Source organism: Garra rufa, chromosome 23 (genome assembly GCF_049309525.1).
Source record: "Garra rufa chromosome 23, GarRuf1.0, whole genome shotgun sequence".
In the NCBI taxonomy this organism is placed as follows: Eukaryota; Metazoa; Chordata; class Actinopteri; order Cypriniformes; family Cyprinidae; genus Garra; species Garra rufa.
The window spans coordinates 27,246,405-27,272,346 of NC_133383.1; the positions used below are offsets into that span (position 1 = coordinate 27,246,405).

Sequence of the window (25,942 nt, forward strand, 5' to 3'; positions counted from 1 at the left end):
TAACACATGTGAGTGACAAGAAGGAAATTCACACGCACAGGTCGTGAGCGCGCAAGCGTGCACGCCTCCAGTCCAAACTGTGACCTCCTGTAATGAACAAATAAACAAACGGGGGCTTTCTAGACCGTGGTGTTATTAAAATACACAAATGCTGGTTTAGGCACTAAATACTGTCTGAAGAGATTATCGATGTATAATATGTAAACGTCAGAAACTATAAAAGTGTGAAGAGTACTATGACTAAAGCTCACCACTAGGTGGAAGCAAATCTAAGGCTATGCTAAAAGTTTATTGTGTATTTTTAAAAATGTACAAAAAGAATGCATGGTTAGAGTGAATTGTCATAGTTCTTGAAAGGAATTGTGGCTTGTTTCATCAAACTGTTATAAGAACGTTAAAGGTGCAGAATATTAAAATCAAGTGTTCATACACCTTGCAGAATCCGCTAAATGTTTATTATTTTAGCAAAATAAGAGGGATCATACAAAATGCATGGTATTTTTTTTATTTAGTATCGACCTTTTTTGCGTTGTTGTTTAGTGATAGTTGTTTATAAGCCCCTTGTTTGTCCCGAACAGTTAAACTGTCCTCTCTCTTTCAGAAAAGTCACTCAGGTTCCACAAATTCTTTGGTTTTTCAGCATTTTTGTGTATTTGAACCCTTTCCAACAATGACTGTATAATTTTGAGATCCATCTTTTCACACTGAGGACAACTCATATGGGGACTCATATGCAACTATTACAGAAGCTTCAAACGCTCACTGATGCTTTAGAAGGAAAAAGATGCGTTAAGAGCAGGGGGTGAAAACTTTTGAACAGAATGAAGATGTGTACATTTTTCTTATTTTGCCCTAAATATCATATCTTTGTAATTTAGTACTGCCCTTTGGAAGCTTCAGAAGATACTTACATGTTTCCCAGAGGACAAAATTTACTCTGATCTTCAAATTCCAAAAGTTTTCAAGTTTTCAGTTTTTTTTTTTTCTTTCTGGAGCATCAGTGAGTGTTTGAACCTTCTGTAATAGTTGCATATGAGTCCCTCAGTTGTCCTCAGTGTGAAAAGATGGATCTCAAAAGCATTCAGTCATTGTTGGAGAGGGTTCAAATGCACAAAAAAAAATAAATTGTGGGACCTGAAGGCTTTTTCTGAAAAACAGCAGGCAGTTCAGGACAAACAAGGGGCTCAACTATCACTAAACAAAACAAAACAAAAAAACAGCTGTGGATCATTCAGGTAACAACACAATATTAAGAATCAAGTGTATGTAAACTTTTGAACAGGGTCATTTTTATAAATTCAACTATTATTATTCTCTTGTGGACTGTGTAAACGTCTGTTATGTGAAATATCTTATTCAGGTCAGTACTAAATCAAAAATAACATGCATTTGGGTAAAATAATTAACATTTTGCGGATTCTGCAAGATGAATGTAAACCTCTGTTTGCAACTGTATATGAACATTGTGATAATATTTCTCTATTGCTATATAACAGCACTAGATGTTGAAAGACTTTTGGTCTTGATGTATCATCATTGAGACTATATAGTCAGGTTTTTCGCCATTCCAAACCACATTCCATGATGATCTGTTAAATTTTGTGTAGAGAGTCATATAGGTGGAGCTCAGTAGGAACAAAGGCCAAGCTGACTTTGTTTTGCAACTCACAAATGCATTATGCCAATATCTATGAACATCTAATTGTACAACCAGAACAAGTCGGTCAGAAAGCAGGAAGAAAACACCAGCGTGATGTGGTTTGCTAGTTTAAGATGACAAATAGGTTTCCTCTGCTCTGGGTGGTCTTCCGCTTAATCAGTTTAACACTGGCTGGGTAACCAGATAAACTATCTTTAACAAGCCACAAACAAAACCAATGGGTTTAAACTGGTATTTTGGGCTGGGAAAGAAATATATCACATGCATTTGTTCTGTCAGGAGGTTAGCAGTTTAGAGTGGTGCAATAGGAAGGAAAAATAGAACAGAGTCTAAACAGAAAGCATTGTAGCTTCATTCATGATTTAGAGGTGTGTTCAGGGAACGGCTGTTGTGTCAGAGTGACTGTTAACTGTATGTGCTGGATGTCATTTCAAATATGCTTTCATGGTTTCGAGTGAGCATTTCCATCCGCATTTCTATCTCCAAAATGATGCAACAATCAATAGAGAAAATGGTGATGTGTCAAACCTGTGACGTGTTCACAAAGCAGCACTTTTAATGCCTTTTAAGCAACAAGAGATTGCAACAAGACTGCAATATTAGTATCACTGAGGTACTATAATTTGTATTTACTTATTCGATTTTAGTTGTTAAGTTGTGTGTTTGAAGTTTAATTAATCTGATGATTTATTTAAAAACAGTTTTACAGAGAAATTGCTGTACATTTTACAAATAATTACAAAGCAGGTAACACACTGAATTAAAAACACATTGAAGAAGAAAAAATGAAATTAATTTATGAAATAAAATTATAAAATAAAATTATATTATGAAAGCATTTTCTCCAATAATATATTGATTTTTTTTTTATCTAAAAAGTAAAATGTTGAAATGTTGCCCTAACAACTACCTAAAATAATAATAATCATAAAAATTCTATTTTATTTATTTTATGGGTTAAAAAAAAAAGTCAAGACAGAAAACAAGACCAGCACTGATTGACAATTAATTACGTATTTAGATGACAGAAATTCAGAAAGATTAAAAGAATATATATATATATATATATATATATATATATATATACACACACACACACACACACACACACACACACACACACACACACACACAAACACACACACACACACACACACACACACACACACACACACACACACACATATATATATACATATATATGTACAATAAGTATAGTTGTATAATAGTTTCCTATAATAAAATAAAGCTCATATCTTCAAACTTTTCTTTTTTCATTTTTTTTTTATTTTATTTTAGCACAATAAACATTACTTTATTTTATTTTATTCTATTTATTTTCATTTAATTTCATTTAAAACATTTTTAATGGGTTTTAATACATTTTGTATGCTATTTATAATAAATATTAATTTGTGTTTTTTTACATTTGTTTTTTACTTTTTATTTTTCAAACGTTTTTTTTTAACAAAGTTAAAATGAGAATTGTTGTCTTAACAACTAGCTCAAATAAAATGTATTTCTTTCTATTTTATTTTATTTTATTTCATTTCATTTTCACTTTTTTATTTTTTATTATTGGTTTTAATACATTTTTATGATATTAATAGTGAAATATTAATTTGTGGGGGGTTTTAACATTTATTTTTGATTTAAAAAAAAATGACATTACATCAGCTTTAAAAAAAAGTTAAAATGAGAAATGCTGCCCTAACAAGCTAAAATAAAACTTTAATAAAATAAAAGTTTTATATATAGATATATATATTTTTTTCATTTCACTGTAACATTTTTTTATTTTGTTAATGGGTTTTAATAAATTCATTATAATCAAAAAACAAGTCACGACAGAAAACAAGACAAGCACTGATTCACAATGGTAAAGTATTTCGATGACAAACTCAGAAAGATTAAAATATCTTAAAAATATCTTCATACATGTAAATATAGATATACAAATTAAATGTATATAATTTTTTAGAACATTTTGTACAACATTTATAGTTAAATATTGTACAGTAAGTGTAGTTGTACAATAGTTTCCTATAATAAATTATAATTCATATATATTTAAATATATTATAAAATTATTATTTATTAAATTTCTTTCTTTTTTATTGTAGCAAAATAAATATTATTAGGAAATAAATTGTTAGGGGAAAAAACATAAAACATTACCCTATGAAAATAAGTTTATTTCTTTCTTCTTTATTTTCTATTCTATTTTATGTCATTTTAACATTAATTAATTAATTTTTTTATGGGTTTTAATGAATAAGTATTTAGATGACAGAAATTTAGAAAGATTAAAATATTTGAAATGTGTGTGTGTGTGTGTGTGTGTGTGTGTGTATACACATATTTTAGAGCATTTTGTATGATATTTATATCTAAATACTGTACAACTGTTCAATAAGAATATTTGTACAATAATTTCCTATAATAAAATAAGGTTTATATTTATATCCAATTATTATTAATATTATTAATTATTGTACAATAAAAATAATTTATATACATACACGCAATAAAATAATTTATATAGGCAACATACACGCATATATATATATATATATATATATATATATATATATATATATAATTTATTAAATTAATTTAATTTAAATTAATTTTCTAAAAATATATATATACATACACGCATATATATATATGCGTGTATGTATATTATTTATTTTAGAAAATTAATTTAAATTAATTTATAGTTAAATATTGCACAATAAGTATAGTTGACACTTATCAATATGAGCTCATATTTATTTAAGTCTTTTTTATTTTTATTTCTTGCTTTTTTTTATTTTAGCATAATAAATATTATTAGGAAATAAATTGTTAGGGGAAAAAACATAAAACATTACCATATGAAAATTAGTTTATTTCTTATTTCTGCTTAATTTTAAATTATATTTTATGTAATTTTAACATGAATTTTTCTATGGGTTTTAATAAATTAGTATTTAGATGACAGAAATTCAGAAAGATTAAAATATTTAAAATGTATGAAAAAATGTATATATATATATATATATATATATATATATATATATATATATATATATATAACAACATATAAATATACATTTTTTCTAAAATAATATATATTTAATTAAATATTGTACAATTGTAACAAATATATTCAATTATTTTTTTCTTTAATTTTTTTCATTTTACCATAATAAATATTATGCCACTTTTAAAAACGGTTAGAGAAAAACATAAAACATTAGAATACGAAAACAAGTCTATTTCTTTCTATTTTATTTTAAGAATTTATTTACTTTTTATCTATTTATTGTTTCAAGTAAAGACGCTGGTTGACAATGGTAAAGTATTTAGATGACATGAATTCAGAAAGATTATCTATATATATATATATATATATATATATATATAGACTATTAATTATTTGTTAAAGATTGTACAATGAGTATAGTTGCCTATAATTAAAAAAAACACCACCACATTACCATACGAACCGATCTCAATGATCTATTAACTATAACTTTATAACTTTATTATTAACGAATGACTTCGCGATGATCACCATCAGCACCAGAGTCTCTCCTCGATGTTTCGCGTCGCGCGTGATGTCACACCCAGTGGGCGGGGCTCCACAGGTGCGCCTAGAACAGGTCGTCGAAACTTGGAGAGGTTTTGATGTTGACAAGCGCAGCCAGTCACGTGACATTCAACAATAGCCGGAGTTCATGAGATCCTCCCACGACAAGTTTCTGCTGCCCGGCTACTTTTCAAACAAACGGAAACAAATCCATCCATCCAGCAAGACTTTCTCTAATAATCTCCCAAATCCATCATCGTCATGCGAACTCCTGGGATTTTCATTTTCGGGATGGTGCTCGCTCCGTGCGGGTGGATCCTGGAGCTGACCAGCACTGTGGCACCCGCCTGGCGGACGGTCAACAACATCCCCGGAGAACCCAGCGACTTGGTTCTCCAACAAGGATTATGGGACATCTGCAAAACTTTCACATCGTCCCGGGATATTCTGTGCAACCAACAGGACACACAATACTTCAGCGCTCAGATCATCCAGATCGCCAGAGGTTTGATGTTATCGTCGCTGATTCTCAATCTCATTGCCATCGGCGTGGCATCAGCTGGAGTCCGATGCTGGACTGATACTCCGAACTGGACGATCGCAGGGGTCGGAGGTGTCCTCATATTCATCTCAGGGGTCCTCACTATCATCCCAGTGGCTTGGTACACTCACATCATGACCTCCATCTTCTCCGCATCCACCGATGTTCGTGTGGGATACTGCCTGGTGCTGGGCTTCATCGGTGGCATCATGGAGGTTCTCGGAGGACTGGTGATGTCCATCGGCTTGTGTCACAGTTGTGGCGGTCGGAAGCGCGATGAAAGGCCGAGGACATTCGCGGTAAAGCCCGCACGCAATCCATCTCCACCGCGCAGAGCGCCCACGGTCTCCAGCGTCAGCAGCGTCAGTAGCGTCCCGTATTACTCCAAACAAAGTGAGATGGACTTCACAAGAGCCAAAAGACAACAGGAGGACAGACCAGCGAATAGTACTGCGTATAAAGCACGACCTTACGACACAGATTTGTGAAAGAACAAACTTTATATCTGTGAACAAACTGGACGGAACAATCCTCACTATGGTAGCTATATGAGTTTACCGATCAGATGAAATCAGTTTCTTTTTAAAAAAAAAAATCACATTTCGTCTAGTGACTTTTCTTAAATATTAGATTAGATAAATAATTTACTGTTGATTATTGTGCAGAAATATTTATTTTGTACATGGTAGGCTACTTTTTGATTTGTTTACTTTTATTACCTCAGAAAAAATTAGCTTAGGCTAGGCTATTCAAGTCATAAATTGCCTAAAACTGGATTTTTCTGAAGCAATACGTTTTTTTTTCTTTTCTTAAGAAATATTAACATATTGAAATTTGTAACCCTGGACCACAAAACCAGTCTTAAGTAGCATGGCCCTTATGAAAATTATCCATGGTTTTATTATAGTAAAAGCGTAGTAACCATGTTTTTTGGAATGTTGATTAGCCTACCATTTGCATAGCCATAGTTTTACTTGAAATACCATGGTTAAACTATGGTTAGTGTAGCAAGACCATGGCTAATCTGTGGTTACCATGATTTAACTAATGTTTTTTTTTTGTTTTATTTGTAGTAAAACCATGGTTCATTTTCGTGTGGGTGAAAATTATTATTTTTATATTTCAAAAATCATTAAGATATTAAGATTATGTTCCATTAAGATATTTTGTAAATTTCCTACTGCAAATATATCCGCATTTAATTTCTGATTAGTATGAATTACTGAGAACTTTATTTGAACAACTTTGAAGGTGATTTTCTCAATATTTTGATTGTTTTGCACCCTCAGATCGCAGAATTCCAAATGTTGTCATATCCCAAAAAAAAAACATCAATGGAAAGCTTATTTATTAAACTTCCAAATGATATTTAAATCTGTTATTTGTAGTAAAACCATGGTTAATTTTCATTAGGAGGTCATTAGGTGAAAATTAAAATAATAATAATAATAATTTATGCCAAAAATCATTAAGACATTAAAATGATGTCCCATGAAGATATTTTGTAAATTTTTTACTGTAAATATATCCAAATTAAATTTTTGATTAGTAATATGAATTACTAAGAACTCTATTTGAACAACTTTAAAGGTGATTTTCTCAATATTTTGATAGTTTTGCACCCTCAGATTGCAGATTTTCAAATAGTTGTCCTATCCTAACAAACCATACATCAATGGAAAGCTTATTTATTGAGCTTTCAGATGATATATAAATCGCATATAAAGACTGGTTTTGTACTCCAGGGTCACATTTAAAGTAAGCAAGTGCCTTATAATTTACAATGAAAAATGATGTTTTGTACACTGAAAACGGTAAAAGGAAGTGGCCCAAAGTTTATATTGTTGTTTATACTTATTTTTATTGCCGGTCATGTGTTTTATGTTACATTTTAGGTTGTTTAGTTCATGTTGAACATTATTGTAGTGTGTGTGGGTACTGCCTCTATGCTTTTATCAGCCGTGGTTCTTGGAAAGGCTCTTTTGATTAGGCCTAACTGTAATTCATTAAGTGACCTTCTGTTTTACCACCTGTATTATCATGGATGTTATCGGTCACTCACTATATTATTTTGGCGGAAACCATGGATGCTATCATAAATATTGTACCTGGTTATATTTTGAAGTTGTACTGAAGAGCACTAACACTAGTTTGGTTACCCTTTTCCTTCACGTAAGAGTGGGTGTGGCTTCTGCCACGTCCAGCTATGTTCAACTGTACAAAACAGCTTCTTTTGCTGTTTGATTTCACAAATTGCTGTGTCTAACCATATTATTTGAATGTATTATCTGAATTATGAACACACTGGTTTGTAGTGCAAACAGTTTTACAGTTTACTGCCCGTTGTTATACTTCTCGTTATTTCCCTATAGCGACTAATGAACTGAAAGCCTCACCCACTTCCGTGTTGAAGAAAAAGGTGGATACATTGCACTTTATATTGAGGCTCTCATCGTAGTGGCAGTACCTTCAAAGTCTTTTCATAGCACTCTGGGCTCTAATGTGTAAATATGTAACTTATCAGGAACCTCTTGAGTTTATACAGTTGTACAAACTACAAAAAGCAAATACATTCTTCTGAAGGAAGCTAATCTTTGTACAGCCACTGCTTACTGGCTTTGAATGTTTGCAGAAATGTATGTCACTGGTGTTTACTATAGACAGAACGATATGCAAAATACCTTTGTGGAAGTTTTCGTCAACAGTTGTAATTGACGTCCACTCATCAAATTTAATGCAAATGATTGAAGGCTGTTTACTTTTGTGTATTTTTATGATTGTGATGGACGAACACTGCCCTTGTATATTTACCTGAATTAATATAATAAAAATAAATTAAAAATGCTGATTTTGAACAAATGTCAAGTGCAACTTTGTTTTCTTATAAGATTTTGAATGTTTTTTTTTAAAGAAGTCTTTTCTGCTCGACGAGCCTGCATTTATTTGATCCAAAGTACAGCAAAACTGTACAATTTTGAAATATTTTTACTATTTGAAATAACTGTTTGCTAGTTGAATATATTTTAAAATGTAATTTATTCCTGTTATTTCAAAGCTTAATTTTTAGCATCATTACACCAGTCACACGATCCTTCAGAAATCATTCTAATATTCTGATTTGCTGTTATAACATTTCCTCTTATTATTTTGTTGAAAACAGCTGAGTAGAATGTTTTCAGGTTTCTTTGATGAATAGAAAGTTCAGAAGAACAGCATTTATCGGAAATAGAAATCTTTGGTAGCATTATAAATGTCATTATCATCCCTATGGATCCAATTAAAACCTCCTTGCTGAATAAAAGTATTAATACTATATTTTTTATCTAATATTGATCTTTGAATCTTTCTATTCATCAGAATCCTGAAAAAATTACTCAACTGATTTACAGTATCTCACAAAAGTGAGTACAACCCTCACATTTTAGTATATCTTCTCAAGGGACAATACTATAGAAATGAAACTTGGATATATTTTAGAGTAGTCAATGTGCAGCTTGTGTAGCAGTTTAGATTAAATGTCCCCTGAAAATAACTCAACATACAGCCATTATTGTCAAAATAGCTGGCAACAAAAGTGCCAGAGTGTCTTGCAGAGACAATTCAAACTGTGCTCTCGCGAGACCTCTGGATTTCCAGGGTAAGAGAATTGTACTTAAAGCACCAAATTTTAACTGCTCTAATACAAGATACACAAGTTTGTATGGTCCTGTCAGGCAGACAAAAACATAAACATGATGAATAGGACATGTGGCTTTGCATGGATAAACAACATACTGCTGTTATCACGTAGGGTGTACTCACTTTTGTTGCCAGCTATTTTGACAATAATGGCTGTATGTTGAGTTATTTTCAGAGGACAGTAAATCTATACTGCTATACAAGCTGCACATTGGCTACTCTAAAATATATCCAAGTTTCATTTCTATAGTATTGTCCCTTGAGAAGATGGTTGCTGAAATGTAAGGGGTGTAATCACTTTTGTGAGATACTGTAATTATTGATAATAATAAGAAAAAATGTCTAATGAAAACAGCAAATCAGTATATTAGAATGATTTCTGAAGAATCAGGTAACACTGAAGACTGAAGTAATGGTGCTGAAAATTCAGCTTTGATCACAGGAATAAATTACATTTTAAAATATATTCAAATAGAAAAGAGTTATTTTAAAAAAGTAAAAATATTTCTAAATTGTGTTTTTGCTGTACTTCAATCAAATAAATGCAGGCTTGGTGAGCAGAAGAGACTTCTTTATAAAAAAAAAACATTAAAAAATCTTACTGTTCAAAAACATTTGACTGGTAGGGTATATTTTTTATATTTAATTTTCTTTATTTATAAGCCCATATTCTATAATATTTAAATACACAATTAATAAAAAAGTAATATGTCTTGTCTTTGGCTTTCATTAAAAAAAAAAAAAAAAAAATCAGTTTCAAAACAAACCAAAAAGGCACAACACATTATTTGACCAATTATCAACTGAATTAATCCATTTCATCAATGAAATGAAAAGGCAAGTGTGTGAATGAGAGGAAAAAAGTGAAACCTTTTAAGACTAGGTGATTGAAACTATCATAGACAACTTGATGAAACACCTCTTTGTTATTCCACTATAAACATCTTTTCCTTGAGACAACTTGCCCTAGTCTTCCCTATTTATCCCCTAGCCCTGCATATGGGTGTTCCAGGTTAATCTAAAACAAGACATGCAGCGAAAACCAGTTTTGTCTGTATTTGAACCAGATAGTCAACACTCCGCCCTTCAGATGCTGATCAGATGGAACCACCTCCTCCAAGTTTCAGTATGTTTCTTCTTAAGCACTAGACACTCTCGACTCGCTTCAGAAGCGGACAGCAGCTCAACCCTCAACCATGCGGACACCGGGGATCCTGATATTCGGCATGGTCCTGGCGCCCTGCGGATGGATCCTGGACCTGACCAGCACAGTCGCGCCCAACTGGCGGACCGTAAATAACCTGGCAGGCATGTCTTCGGATGTGGTGGTGGAACAGGGAATCTGGGACACCTGCATAACCTCCACAATATCTAGAACCCAACAGTGCAGCCAGCAAGGCAATGACCTAACGTATTTCAACAGCCAGATCATTCCGATCGCTAGAGGAATGATGGTGGCGTCGTTGATCGTAACAGTGCTCGGCCTGATCCTGGCAATACCTGGAGTCAGATGCTGGAGGGACAAACCCCGATGGATGCTGGCTTCTTTGGGTGGCCTTCTTATCTTCTGCTCTGGAGCCCTGACCATCATTCCCATTGCGTGGTACACTCATATCCTAACCAGCATCAATTCCACCTATGTCAAGAGAGACCCAAACAGAGCGGATGACATCCGTGTGGGATACTGCATCATTTTGGGCTACATCGGAGGCATTATGGAGGTCCTCGGCGGTTTTGTGATGTTCCTCGGGATTTGCTCCTGCTGCGGCGGACGCAACCGCGGAGAAAAGCCTCGAACCAAGACTCAACGGCCGGCTCTGGACAGACCGACGCCTCTGCCAAGGGTCAATGTACCGAGAAGCTTCAGCAGGAGCCCTGAAAGCAGCGTGCCGTATTCGCAGAAGTCACTGGATGACGACTTGGACTTCCCGAGAGCCAAACCCAGAGACAGAGGATCCGTCAACACGTCCTACACCGGAAGACCTTACGATGCTGATCTGTGAAATCATTAGAGCTTAGTTAGTGCATACTGTGAAAATTTTGTAAGCGGTAACCTGATAAAGACCTGATAGGTGTTTGAACAACTGCACTCTTGAAAATTAAGGTTCTTTGCTGTCACTGATGGTTCAGATTAGGACTTTGAACATCCATGGTTTTGATTTGTAGGTTTTGTTTCACTGAAAGGTTCCTTGGGGAACCCAAATTGGTTCTTCTATGGCATCACTGCAAAAACACGTTATTTTAAAGAGTGTAGATAAGCTTGAGTGTCTTTTTTTAACTTCTACAAGTATTTTGCATGTTTACAACAGTTGCTAAATAGTTGTAAATAGACAAACTGTAACTTTCTGTCAAAATTAACTCATGCATCATAATGGAAGATATAAGCTAACAAGAATACTCCAAGACAAAAACGAGCTCATTTGAACAATGAATTGTGCAATATTTTCTTTTGCTGAGGACAAACAACCTAAAGTTAGTCAAAAATGTATCGGGGCTTTCTGTGATGCTGTGTAACTAGTAATACTGGTTGTTTCGGTTTTATCTCCACTGCATGCTTTGCAGCATGTGGGTCATGTTTGTATTGTCAGGTGAGCCTTGAGTCATGTGAACAATGAAGTGATAGACATGAAGTATATTGCTCAACAAAATGAAGTATGTTGTAGTCAATTTAAACCTATATTGTAAAATATATAATTTTTGTGCCAGTTTTCTTCAGTTTTTCCTAAGATTGTCTGCCAAAGCATACTAAATAATCATCTATTTCTTGTAAAGCAGTGAGCAAACAATGTAGCTTCAGTCTGGAAGTGTCAAAACACACTTACCTTTTACAAAATTGACTGCAGACCAAAACATGAAATGTATTACAACAATAAATGAATAAAGTTAATCATTAACTGTAGATACATATAAGAGCAGCAACTCGTCAGATCATGTTATGTTTCTCATTGGGTTCAAGGTTACTGTGGTTTCTAAACAGCAGTTTTTCATCTTTTAAATCTCAATGTAATGGTTCTTTATTTTAGTTTTTTTGTATTAAAGTACTATTTATTAAAAACAAACACTGTTGTATGTGTATTGATAACTACTGTGCAGTACATACACGTTGCAGAATCTGCAAAACGTTAAATTAAAAAAAAAAAAAAAAAGAGGGATCATACAGAAGGCATGTTGTTTTTTATTTAGTACTTACCTGAATAAGATATTTCACATAAAAGACGTTTACATTTAGTAATAAAATAATAGTTGAATTGATGACCCTGTTTAAAAGTTTATACTTGATTCTTAATACGGTGTTGTTACCTGAATGATCCACAGCTGTGTTTTTTTTTGTTTGTTTGTTTCATGATAGTTGTTCATGAGTCCCTTGTTTGTCCTGAACAGTTAAACTGACTGGTGTTCTTCAGAAAAACCCTTCAGGTCCCATTTTTGTGTATTTGAACTTTCCAACAATGACTATAATTTTGAGATCCATTTTTTCACACTGAGTACAGCTGAGAAAACACAATGCATTAAGAGCCAGAGGGGGTGAAAACTTTTGAACAGAATCAAGTTGTGTAAATTTTTTCTTATTTTGCCTAAATATCATATTGTTTTTCATTTATTATTGCCATTCCAAAAGCTACAGAAGGTACTTACATGTTTCTCAGAAGACAAAAGTTAAATATACCCTTATCTTCAAATTAAAAAAAATAAAAATAATGCATTGTGTTTTCTTCTGAAGCATCAGTGAGCCTTGAACTGAGTCCCTCAGTTGTCCTCAGTGTGAAAAAATGGATCCCAAAATCATGCAGTCATTGTTGGAAAGGGTTCAAATACATAAAAATGCTGAAAAACCAATTTGTGGAACCTGAAGGACTTTTCTGAAGAAAAGCGGGGGGTTTAACTGTTCAGTACAAGATACTCATAAATGACTATCACTAAAAAAAAACAAAACAGCTGTGGATTATTCAGGTAACAACACAGTATTAAGAATCAAGTGTATGTAAACTTTTGAACAGCATCAGTTTTATAAATATAACTATTATTTTATCTTGTGGACTATATGTAAACATATTTATGTGAAATATCTTATTCAGGTCAGTACTAAATAAAATAAAAGCATGCATTTTGTACGATCCCTCTTATTTATCTTATATATCTTATTTTGGTAAAATAATTAACATTTTGCAGAGTCCACAAGGTGTACGTAAACTTTTGACTTCAACTGTGTATATACGGGTATTAAAACAAGTATATATCAAACTAAATGTGAAATAAAATATTTTTTCAATTATTTATATACTTATTTATAAATTAACATGGATGAAAATACCTTAATTGCAAAATGTCTATAACATGTCGCAAAAAATATAGCAAATATTGTTGAAGTATGACTGAGCAGTCAAAATATAATTACATAAACATCTTTATTCAAAAATACTGTACAGACAATCATGGTAACAGTTAAACAAGGCTGAATTTAATTGACTGAGAGCTATTGTGAAACTCTAAAAGTAAAATAAAGTAAAACCAAGACTCATAAAAAAAAAATGGTGTGACTGTTTTCTATAAACCCTTGAAAGAGATTCTTGTCTGTGGCTTATCAGTCCATGAAACTGGACGGGTTTCAGTTTTTCAAACTCACCAGTCAGGACTGAGCTAAATATAACACCAGAAAAACAGCTCTGAAATGCCTGGCGTGTTTCAGGAACTAGTCAATGCATGTTTAACATGATTTACATGCATCTCCCCTGCAGGTACGCCAACCCAAATCATGCCTTGAAATCATTTGAATGTGCTGCGGACTTCACGTATTTCATATGCAATAGTTTTCAGTTAAATGTTAAATTCAGTTAGAGCTTCTTTAATACTTACATATGTACACCAATTGTATAAGATGACATATACACATATATATATATATATATATATATACACACACACTTACAGTAAGTGTGAGTAAAGTTTTTAATTGGCGTGTAAGTGCTTCATGTGCTGATGGTACTGTTCAAAGAGGGAAACAAAGAGGGAGAGAAACAGAGTGAGTTCTCTTATTATGTCCACAATGGAGTTCATGTGAGTCATTGTGATGTAGAAGGACAAACCTATTTTACGGCACGCTTCATTAAAACGTTAAGGATGCGCTCCATTTGCCATCTGGGCTTCTTCGGCTGCCTTTTTTCTGTGAACAAAGCGATAAAATCCGTTTACAGACTTTTCCGTCAGTGAAAATCATGCAACACTGAAATCAAGATGTATAGCTGCATATTTGGTTTCTTTCAGCTTAGTTAATCGCGCAAGTTTCAATAGCATTCAAAAGTGTGTATGATAAAAAAGTAAATAAGAAAAGATTGGTTCATGTGACTATTGATCTAATAAGGCAATACAGTGATCTGTCATGAAACATTAAAGAGCCACAAAATGGTATTTTGTTTGAATTTCTTAAAAAAGACAACATTTTAAAGCTGAGGCCTTGTTTTAGAAATAACCTGTCTTGTCTGTCAGCATGTTGTCAGTTTCCTCTGTTTCAGTTTTTTTTTCACTGTGTGAGAACAGCATTGTTTGTCAGACATAGCAACAGTAACTAAGGAGGGTGGGTTTTTCCTAAGGGTCAATTATGGATTACAGACTCTTATGTTGGCCAGAAGCAATGGTTTGGAGTTAAAAACGCTTTAATTATATATTTGTTTCTTACAAACAAACAGCTTTTATCTTCTCAAGATGTTAATTGATGGACTGGAGTGGTGTGGATTATTGTGATGTTTTTATCAGCTGTTTGGACTCTCATTCTGACGGCACCCATTCACTGCAGAGGATCCACTGCTGAGCAAATGTTTCAGTTTAAAGGTTGCATTCATGTTTAGAGTTGGGGGTAACACATTACAAGTAACAAGAGTTACGTAATCAGATTACTTTTTTCCTAGTAACTAGTAAAGTAATGCATTATATTTTTAGTTCACAAGAAAATATGAGTTACTTTTTTTTAATAAGTAATGCCAGTTACTTTTCCCATTTATAGACTGACAGCTCTCCTGCCCCCATGTTGAGAGAAATTGGAAGTGCGCTGTGTACACCTGATGTTTAGTTCTTCCTCAAAATGATTGAGGATTCAGTATTCCTCAAAATGAATAAAAACAGTGAAATGCAAACTCAGAATATGATTATGTTAAATATAACAAAAATCTGTATTTAATCAGATTTTATTAAAGGGTTAGCTCATCCAAAAATGAAAGTGAACCCATTATTTTACTCACCCTTCAGGTGAGTATATGACTTCCTTCTTTCAGAGGAACGTAATTTGAGTTATGTTGACGATTATCCTGGCACTTCCAAGCTTTATAATGGCAATGGACAGGTGTTTCTCTTCATCAGTCCGAAACAAGTCCAATAAAGTGCATAATAAAACTCCCATTCCGGCGTAATAGTCAAGGAAGTTTGCTGCCGTAATATGGACACAGCAGGTGCAGTAATATCATGCAGCGCCTGGGTAACTTCCAACGAGGAACACTCCCTGTGCATGCAGTGGGTTACTTCCTTGACTATTACGCTGGAATGGGAGTGTAGTTTCTAATCTTATCGGCCTAGAAAATCGCATCTTTACATTTTCCACCGGTCTTAGTACACGATATAACTACAAAAGAATCAAGTTTTAAATAAGACAAGAATTGAAACTCGTTGGTCATTTTTGAACGCGATGCTATTGGTCTCATAGGATTCAATGATCTATGCTAAGCTATGCTAAAAGTGATATCGCCGAAACAGGAGAACGGCTGAATGGATTTCAAAATGGTAAAACTCAACTTATTAACTCGGGGGGAGTTGGAGAATGAGCCTATTTCCAAAAAAAGTGGAGTGTTCCTTTAAAAACTGCAAATCTGTTGTGGTGTAACGATTGAGAAAAATGTATACACACCTTAAAGGAATGGTTCACACAAACATGAAAATTTTCTGAAAATCCTCAGGCCTACATCCAAGATGTAGATGAGTTTCTTCACTAGATTTTGAGAAATGCAGCATTCCATACCCTTGCTCAGCATTGGATCCTCTGCAGTGAATGGGTGCCGTAATTCATAATAACGCTTCCTCCAGTGGAAAAGGAAAATAAATCTTTCGTTGTCCTCTCATATCAAAACCCACCAATACATTTGTTTTGTAAACTGGGCATATTTCTCTCCTGATTTAGACGAAATTACCTTTTCAAAGGGGGAACTGTCATTATGGATTATAGATTTGTATTTTAGCAACAGTTTGAAGTTAAAAACGTTTCTTACAAACACACACCTTTTGGCTTCTAAACATGTTAACTGGTGCACTGGATTGGTGTGGATTATTGGGATGTATTTATGCTGTTTGGAGTCTCATTTTGACGGCACCCATTCACTGCAGAGGATCCACTGGTGAGTAAGTGATGCGGTGCTACATTTCTCCAAATCTGATCCCATGAAGAAACAAACATCTACATTTTAGATGGCATTGCATTGCATTTTAAATGTAAAAAGAAAGAAATCCAAAGTCTCACCTCTTCCTTGCCTTTATCCTTCGCCGGAAAAATGCCACCCCAAACAGCAGGATGATAAAGCCGATGATGCAAGATAGGACGCCGAGGGTGAGTGGTACAGACAGAGCGTCGTTGATGGTTTCGTTACAGCTTTCTCCGATGTAGCCCAGTTTACACTCACAGGTGGGCTGCTTGTCCACAAGCACACATCTACCATAGCTGCATATTATATGATCACAGGCAGTCAGATGGCGAGACACGTTACCATAATCACTGGCAGGACCAGTCATGTTGACGCTCTGAAGTGAAACAAGAAAACACACGCAAACTACATAAGCAAATGCTGTTTGTGGAACAGAGACTCAGAGCAAAGCAGGCACAAATCAAGCAGAGACAACAAAGTTGTGTAAAGTACAGTAGGGTAAGACGTGGCAATTTTACAAAGCTGGGCTCTAGGTAATTACGTATAATTGTTTTATAAGATCTATGTTTTCAAATGTAATTAGAAGAAATTCTACAGAAATATGACTCATTAAGAAAGTGGTGCAATGAGAATACTTAACCCAGTTTAGGGGTAATGCATAAGCTGAATTAACAGACATAAATGGTGATGTACGGTTTGTTAGGATAGGACGATATTTGGCTGATAAACTGTTTGAAAATCTGAAATCTGAGGGTGCAAAAAATCTAAATATTGAGAAAATCACCTTTAAAGTTGTCCAAATGAAGTTCTTAGCAATGCATATTACTTATCAAAATGTTTGGTTACTTTTGGCCTAAAAGAAAAATCAATAATTTTGTCCCACAGTGTATTTTTGGCTATTACTACAAACATACACGTGCTAGTTACAAACGGTTTTGTGGTCCAGGGTCACATATACGATTGTTTTTATATAACATTTTTAAAAGACGTCTGATAAAACTAAAACCAAAAGTTAAAATAAAAAAATAAACGTTTGTGTACATACAGTAATATAAGTGTGTGTACTGTGTGTTTATTATGTATAATATATAAAAACACACACATGCATATATATAGGAGTATAAATACATGTTAATATTTTCAAAAATTAAATTTATACACACACACACACATTAATAAAATCTTTTGTGACATTGTAAATGTCTTTACTGTCACTTTTGATCAATTTAATGCATCCCTGCTGAAGAAAACATTAAATTTTTATTTGAAACAAACACTGAAATAAATATTTAAATAAATATTATAAAATACATAAATATAGCACATATTAAAACTAATAAATACAATACATGCCTTTTGGTGTCCTGTACAAAAATAACTCATTGGATATGAAAACTTCATATAAAAATGACTAAGAAAGTGTGTGTTTTATTGGGCTAAGTTTTTATATTCATAACAAAATTACTTGGCTCTTTACATAGATTTACTAGATTTTTTTTTAAGTTTTGTGTAGGAGGATGTATATTATTTTGCTATGTCCCATGCACTGTTCATTAAATTAGAATGAGAGTTGAATATAGTCAAATCAAAACATTTTCACATTTTGTTCTCCTATTAATACATTTAGTTAAAACAGAGATTACTCAATTTGAGTGTATTGACCATAAAAATTTTAAATATTTTTATTTAATAAAAACAAAGAATTTGTTCTGTGAGAAAGTAGAAAAAAGAAGTAACTCTAAATGAATGTAAACTTTATTACTTGCACACTGAAAAAAAATATTTAGCTAGTTTTTGCATGCATATTTTTTTAAATAAAATTTAAGTATGGAATTAAGTAAAATCTACTTAACTAAGTCAAGTAAAATTAGCAAAGGAAATAACTCAATTTAACGTGCACAGTTAGAGTTTGATGAGTAATTTCTACTTAATTGTTTTAAGTTCACCCTCCAGTACCCAAATACAATTCACTCAGCCACCGTTTGTAAACTTTAACGTCATAACACTGAAAAATAAATACTATTAAAGCACGTGGTTCACGTACAAACATGTACGGAAGCAAGTAAACAGCTCCTTATTGTTTTTAAGGTTATATGTTGACTCAATGTAGTTACTAACCAAATGAACACAAAGACCTCGATACTTGGCACATGATACACAATGACGCTAACAATCAATAAATAGTTTTTGAGTATAATGGGTCATTTTGAGTAGAAAATGAACTCTAGATGTTATAAAACAACAAAGGCAACCATAAAACAGTGTAAATACATCTCGAAAACAGCAAAACATTTGGGATGAGGCAACAACAGGATCATTTACCTAAACTAAACTAAAAAAAAATTCCAAGTACGAATAGAAAATATACGTATAAGTTCACATTTTAAATTCTACAAGCTTAAATCAAGTACTAATGTTGAATTTACTCTTTTACTGAATTATTTAATGTAGAATTTACATTTGTTTTTCTGTATTATTTACTTCCCCACAAAATCGTTTTTAAAAGTGCAGGCAAATGTAGCTACAGTCAAATGAATCATGTACAGTACAAAAACTAACACATGCAGACATCTGAAATACACAAGATGCCCCCGAACAGTTAACAGGTAATGAAAGAATTCAGACAGTCTGTGAACTTGACGCCAGCTTAAAGCCCTCAAGTGCACCCATAAAATACAGTAAGAAACGACTCCCTAAGGCGAAAGAACATGCAGTACACTTTTAAATCTACTCACCATTTTCCAAGTGAAAGGTGGAAAACATACACCCAGAGCTATGATTGGAATGCAAAGGTGTAGGGGTTTACCTGTGTACAAATGAGGAAGCGATGGCGGTAGACATGCCTTTAGAACTGATGAATGCATTAAGACTGAAAGAATACAGCAGTGTTCCCAAGCAGAAAAGAGACCCACCCATTGAGCACAACACTCAGTGAAACTAAACTCCTGTCAGGTAACACGTGGGAAAGGAGGAGAGAACGTTCAGCTTACAGGACAAATAAGGGCTGATGAAGAAGATAGCACCGCAGTAACAGTTTTGACGGCATTTAAATCAGTGTAGGATTTGCCATGCGGGTGCAGCACACAGTTCCGGCGAGCGTCCCGTTCTCCACCCTCTTTCTAGACAGAAACGCCTAACGTCACGTGAGGGCTGTTGGCAAATTATGTATCATCCTTCACGTAACATTTGTATTTCAATGCAGGTGTGTTTTAAACTCAAACTTAAAGCAGAAGTCCTCTTCCAGAACAAAAATGTACAGATAATTTACTCACCTCCTTGTCGTCCAAAATGTCTTTTTTTCTTCAGTCGATGAGAAATTATGTTTCTTGAGGAAAACATTTCAGGAATTATCTCCATAATGGATTTCAAGTTTGAACTTCCAAAATGCAGCTTCAATGACTCTAAACGATCCCAGCCAATGAAGAATTGCCTTATCTAGCAAAATGATCGGTCGTTTTTTAAACAAATTGACAATTTATATACTTTTTTTACCTCAAACGCTAATCTTGTCTAGTCTGCGTGAACTTTTTTCCCGGTTTGATAAGACAGTTAGGGTATGTCGAAAAAGTCTCTTTATCTTCTTCAATGTCAAAATCGTCCTACATCGCTGTTTTACCTTTTTTTTCCTCTGTAAAGGGCGTTTGATCTTCTTTGCATGTTTACTTTGTAAACACTGGGTCTGAACTTCTGCAGCAATGTAGGAAGATTTTGAAGTTGGGGAAGAAAATGAGATGGGAGTTTTTCAACATACCCTAACTGAATTGGCCAGAGGAAAAAAAAAAAAAAAACAGGTTACCCAAATTTAGACAAGATGAGCGTTTGAGGTTAGATAAGACCCTTCTTTCTCGGCTGGGATAGTTTAGAGCCATTTGAAGCTGCATTTAAACTGCCTTTTATACTACAGGGCCATTGAATGCTTGAATCTGATTGGCCGACGAACGTTCTAGAGGTGTGCATTATTTTCAGGGAAACGCAGGGCGAACGTAGTTCCAGGCAGCTTTTGACCGCAGTACATGTCTATATCACTTCGTCACACGATTTCAGTTATTTCAAAGGTCCTTACAGCCCAAAACAAAAAAATAACCAAAAGCTACAGTGACACTGGCAAAGCTAAAACATACGGTAAACAACACGATAAAACCGACACATTATGTCCATGTTTTTTCCACAATATTACGTTTTATTATGTATGGAAAGCACATACTCTATTTCTCTCGCTCTCTCTCACTCTCTTGTTAGCGCATCTCTGACGATAAACAACTTAAAAACGACATGACAGTTTTCACGCGAGGTAACAACGGCGTGGTCTTGAAGAAAATGAACTTAAAGTTTAAAGGTTGTATCAGCGATTTCTAGCCTGAAACATAAAGTGTCAAATTCAGCTGACCTTTCTTCACGATCCGCTCGCTGCCTGCCCCATAAATTGTCTGTGAAAAAACCGCGTCTCTCTGGTCAGCCTAGGGTCTAGGTTAACCTTTCCACAGATAAACAAACAGTGTTCCAACCAATCAGCGTCAGGGGTTTGGTGTTGTGGACTTTCGCTCCGCCTCCCTCACATCCCTGCACCAGTAGGAAAGTCCACAACACCAAACCCCTGACGCTGATTGGTTGGAACACTGTTTGTTTATCTGTGGAATAGTTGATAGCGCCGATTGTTTTTTTTGGCATATCTCGGACCCTAGGCTGACCAGAGAGACGCGTTTTTTTCACAGACAATTTATGGGGCAGGCAGCGAGCGGATCGTGAAGAAAGGTCAGCTGAAATTGACACTTTATGTTTTAGGCTAGAAATCGCTGATACAACCTTTAACTGTCAGTAGAGACAATGCTGCCAGTCACCTTTGAGAGACACACAGACTTGAGAGAGGTAATTTACTATCTTAAACTCTCTCCCCCCTCTCTTGCCGTCCATCTGCTTGTCTGTCGGTCTGTAAACTTCATTATTAACTGCATTAGTTTGCTATCAACGGCTCAAGCGTCGTTACTAGGTCTAAAATGACGTTTTGGAACTAGCAACGAAGCTGTTGGATGAGCTGCGTAAGAAATTAATCCTACTCACAATAGCTTTTTAAGGATAAAAACCAGACGAATGTCTTGAAATATATCATCTAATCGATGTCTTGAGGTGTGATAACTGTAGTATAAGCGGAATAATTGACTTCGAAGTCAATGATTCCTTACTTAAAAGTTCAAACTTGGGGGCATCCATTATATACAGGTATGTGCCACAAAATTTGAATATCGAGGGAAAGTCCATTTATTTCAATAATTTGTTTCAAATAGTGAAACTTGTATATGTTATATTAGTTCACTACACACAAAGTGAAAATTTTCAAGACTTTATTTGCTTCAATTTGAATGATTATGAATTAAAGATAAAACAAAAAAAAAAAACAAATCCAGTATTTCACAAAATTAGAATATCATGACAAAGTTCAACATTGTAGGTTCCCATTGTGTCCCAATCTAGTCAGCTAATTAACGCAGAATCATGGGGAAGACTGCGGACTTGACGGTTGTGCAGAAGACCATCATTGACACCCTCCACAAGGAGGAAAAGTCTCAAAAGGCAATTGCAAAAGAAGCTGGATGCTCACAGAGCGCAGTATCGAAGCATATTAACAAAGTGTTAAGAGGAAGGGAAAAATGTGGCTGGAAAAGGTGCACAAGTGACAGGGATGACCGTAGCCTTGAGAGGATTGTCAAGCAAGGGTGGTTCAGAAATCTGGGGGAGCTTCATAAGGAGTGGACTGAGGCTGGTGTCAGTGCATCAACAACCACCACAAACAGACGTCTGCATGACAGCGGCTACAGCTGGAGAATTCACTCCTGAACCAAAAACAACGTCAGAAGTGTCTGTGCTGGGCAAAGGAGAAAAAGTACTGGTCTGTTGCCCAGTGGTCCCAAGTGAAGTTTCCACAGTCATTGATGGTTTGGGGAGCATGTCATCTGCTGGTGTGGGTCCATTGTCTTTTATCAAGTCCACAGTCAACGCAGCTGTCTATCAGGAAATTTTAGAGCAATTCATGCTTCCTGCTGCCGACAAGCTTTTTGGAGATGATGATTTTATTTTCCAGCAGGATTTGGCACCTGCCCACAAAGCCAAAACTACCAGTACCTGCTTTAATAGCCATGGAATAACTGCATTGATTAGCCGGCAAACTCACCTGACTTAAACCCCATTGAAAAAAGGGGTATTGTCAAAAGGAAGATGAGGAAACAGAGACCCCGAAATGCAGACCAATATCAAAGCAAGTTGGGCTCCATAACACCTCAACTGTGTCAAAGGCTGATCGCCTCCATGCCACGCCGCCTTAATGCTGGAATTAGTGCAAAAGGAGGCCCAACAAAGTACTGAGGACATAATACAGTACATTAACACACTTTTCAGAAGGCCAACATGTGTTTAAGATCCTTTTTTATTGGTCACATGGAATATTCTAATTTTATGAAATACTGGATTTTTTTTTTTTTTGTCTTTAATCCATAATCATCAAAATTGAAACAAAGGCTTGAAATATTTCACTTTGTTTGTAGTGAACTAATCTAACATGCAAGTTTCACTATTTGAAACAAATTATTGAAATAAATGGACTTTCCCTCGATCTTCAAATTTTTGGGCACATACCTGTAGAGATAATTCCTGAATTTTTCCTCAAGAAACATAATTTCTTATCGACTGAAGAAAGAAAGTCACAAACATCTTTGACAAGGGGGTGAGTAAATTATCTGTACATTTTTGTTCTACATTTGAGAAAGAGATTTCTATAATTATGTTGTTATCAGCTCATAATCTCATGACTGCGACTGAATCACTGACTCAGTTCTCAAATTCAACTTACTAAGTCCCATTCGCTAAAGAATCATTCAGACTGCTTTTGTCAATGTTTGTCAGCGCTAATAATATGGTACAATTATCTCAAAATGTGTTTAAATGTATTTTTATGTAGCCTACAGACATGGGTTAATTGATTTGAACTACCATAAGATGAGGTAGAATATAATTGTAAACGTGTAATAAAGAGACACTGCACGCTATAAAATATGACACAGTCATTCTTGAGAAGTGGGACAAAATTGAAAAAATAAAACCTGTAATATAATTTTTTTTAACAATTCAAAACACAATTTCATGTTAGCTGACATATTGCACTTTTACATGTGACCAACAATTCCACAACAAATATAAAATATCATAATGAAATACCATCAAAATATTCATCTGACGGAGGTGACCAAAACCTGAATTTGTAGTATTTGTTTTATTTTTTAAAACTAATAGCAGTTATAATTGCTGGACATGTTTTGTCCCATGTCTCAAGAATCACTAACCAGTGGCGCTCTTTCCTCTTGCTTTTTCTCTCACTGGCCTCCAAGATTTCTGGGATATTGTATCTAATTTGTGGGCGTCAGTGAGCCACTATGAATATGCGGGAGACTCCCGGAGCTTCCGGGAGAGGTGGGATGTCTGTGACACAGAGCTGCATATCAATTCATTGCTCAGCTGAGTCGGTTCTCAGGTTCGTGTCCGAACTCGCACCGTGTACGCCCGGCTTACAGAGTCGAAATCGCTTGTGAATCATTCTTTTGATATTTCAAAATTTAGAGACAAATTAGTGAACATAATTTTTATGCTGAATCTATACTGCTACAGTCATTTCAAAACGTGTTTAAAAATGCTTTATTTTGAATGAAGTAATGTAAAATGTACTTAAGTAATGTAAAATGAAGTAAAGAAGTTTGGCCTTGGTTGAAGTAAAAGGGAATCTGTTTGCACACTCGCAGAATCGAAAGTTGTCACCTTTGGTTTGTGTTCAAATTGCAAAGAAACTTTTGGTCTTGCTTTTCAATGGATTCTCTTTTTCTTTTTTCCTTCCTTAATCTCTGTGGGAGGTGAAAAATAGAGAAGCCCGTTTCCATCACTTAATAAATTACAATTATGACTTTTTTTCTCAATTACTTTTTTTCTCAGAAATGTCAGATATAAACTCACAATTGTGAGTTATAAAGTCAGGATTGGGAGATATAAATTCGCAATTCTGAGAAATTAAGTCAGATAACTGGCAATTTTGACTTTTCCCCCTAAAAATTAAGTGACATAAAAACGCAATTCTGATTTTTTTTTTCTCAGAATATATTTCTCAGAGATAAAAACTCGCAATTGCGAGTTACAAAGTCCAATTCTAATGAAAGAAAACATGATTATTTTTAGAATAGTTTATATTTAGCAATTCTGACTTTTTTCTCAGAATTGTGAGATATAAACTCATAATTCTGGTCAAAATTGTGGGTTTCAAGCCTTTTTACTTGCATTCGAGAGTTTATCTGAGAATTGTGAGATATAAACTCGTAATTCTAATGAATAATTGACAAAATTGTGAGTTTCAAGCTTTTTTTTACTTGCATTTGAGAGTTTGTCTAAGAAATGTGAAATATAAACTCGTAATTCTGAGGAAAAATTGACAAAATTGTGAGTTTCAAGCTTTTTTTACTTGCATTTGAGAGTTTGTCTAAGAAATGTGAAATATAAACTCGTAATTCTGAGGAAAAATTGACAAAATTGTGGGTTTCGAGCTTTTTTTTACTTGCATTTGAGAGTTTGTCTGAGAATTGTGAGATATAAACTCGTAATTCTAATGAATAATTGACAAAATTGTGAGTTGAGCTTTTTTTTACTTGCATTTGAGAGTTTGTCTAAGAAATGTGAAATATAAACTCGTAATTCTGAGGAAAAATTGACAAAATTGTGGGTTTCATGCTTTTTTACTTGTATTTGAGAGTTTGTCTGAGAATTGTGGGATATAAACTCGTAATTCTAATGAATAATTGACAAAATTGTGAGTTTCAAGCTTTTTTTACTTGCATTTGAGAGTTTGTCTAAGAAATGTGAAATATAAACTCGTAATTCTGAGGAAAAATTGACAAAATTGTGGGTTTCAAGCTTTTTTACTTGCATTTGAGAGTTTATCTGAAAATTGTGAGTTTCGAGCTTTTTTTTACTTGCATTTGAGAGTTTATCTGAGAATTGTGAGATATAAACTCGTAATTCTAATGAATAATTGACAAAATTGTGAGTTGAGCTTTTTT

At 34.2% G+C, this 25,942-nt stretch overlaps 2 protein-coding genes across 2 annotated transcripts; both read left to right on the forward strand.

The window, feature by feature from the left end:
- The first annotated feature begins 5,398 nt into the window (after nucleotides 1-5,398).
- LOC141299667 (claudin-23-like) lies at nucleotides 5,399-8,613 on the forward strand. Its single transcript, XM_073830053.1, has one exon. The coding sequence runs from the start codon at nucleotides 5,499-5,501 to the stop codon at nucleotides 6,264-6,266; it is 768 nt and encodes a 255-aa protein (XP_073686154.1). The 5' UTR covers nucleotides 5,399-5,498; the 3' UTR covers nucleotides 6,267-8,613.
- A 1,625-nt stretch (nucleotides 8,614-10,238) lies between these two features.
- LOC141299697 (claudin-23-like) lies at nucleotides 10,239-12,488 on the forward strand. Its single transcript, XM_073830079.1, has one exon. The coding sequence runs from the start codon at nucleotides 10,653-10,655 to the stop codon at nucleotides 11,457-11,459; it is 807 nt and encodes a 268-aa protein (XP_073686180.1). The 5' UTR covers nucleotides 10,239-10,652; the 3' UTR covers nucleotides 11,460-12,488.
- The last annotated feature ends 13,454 nt before the right edge of the window (nucleotides 12,489-25,942 follow it).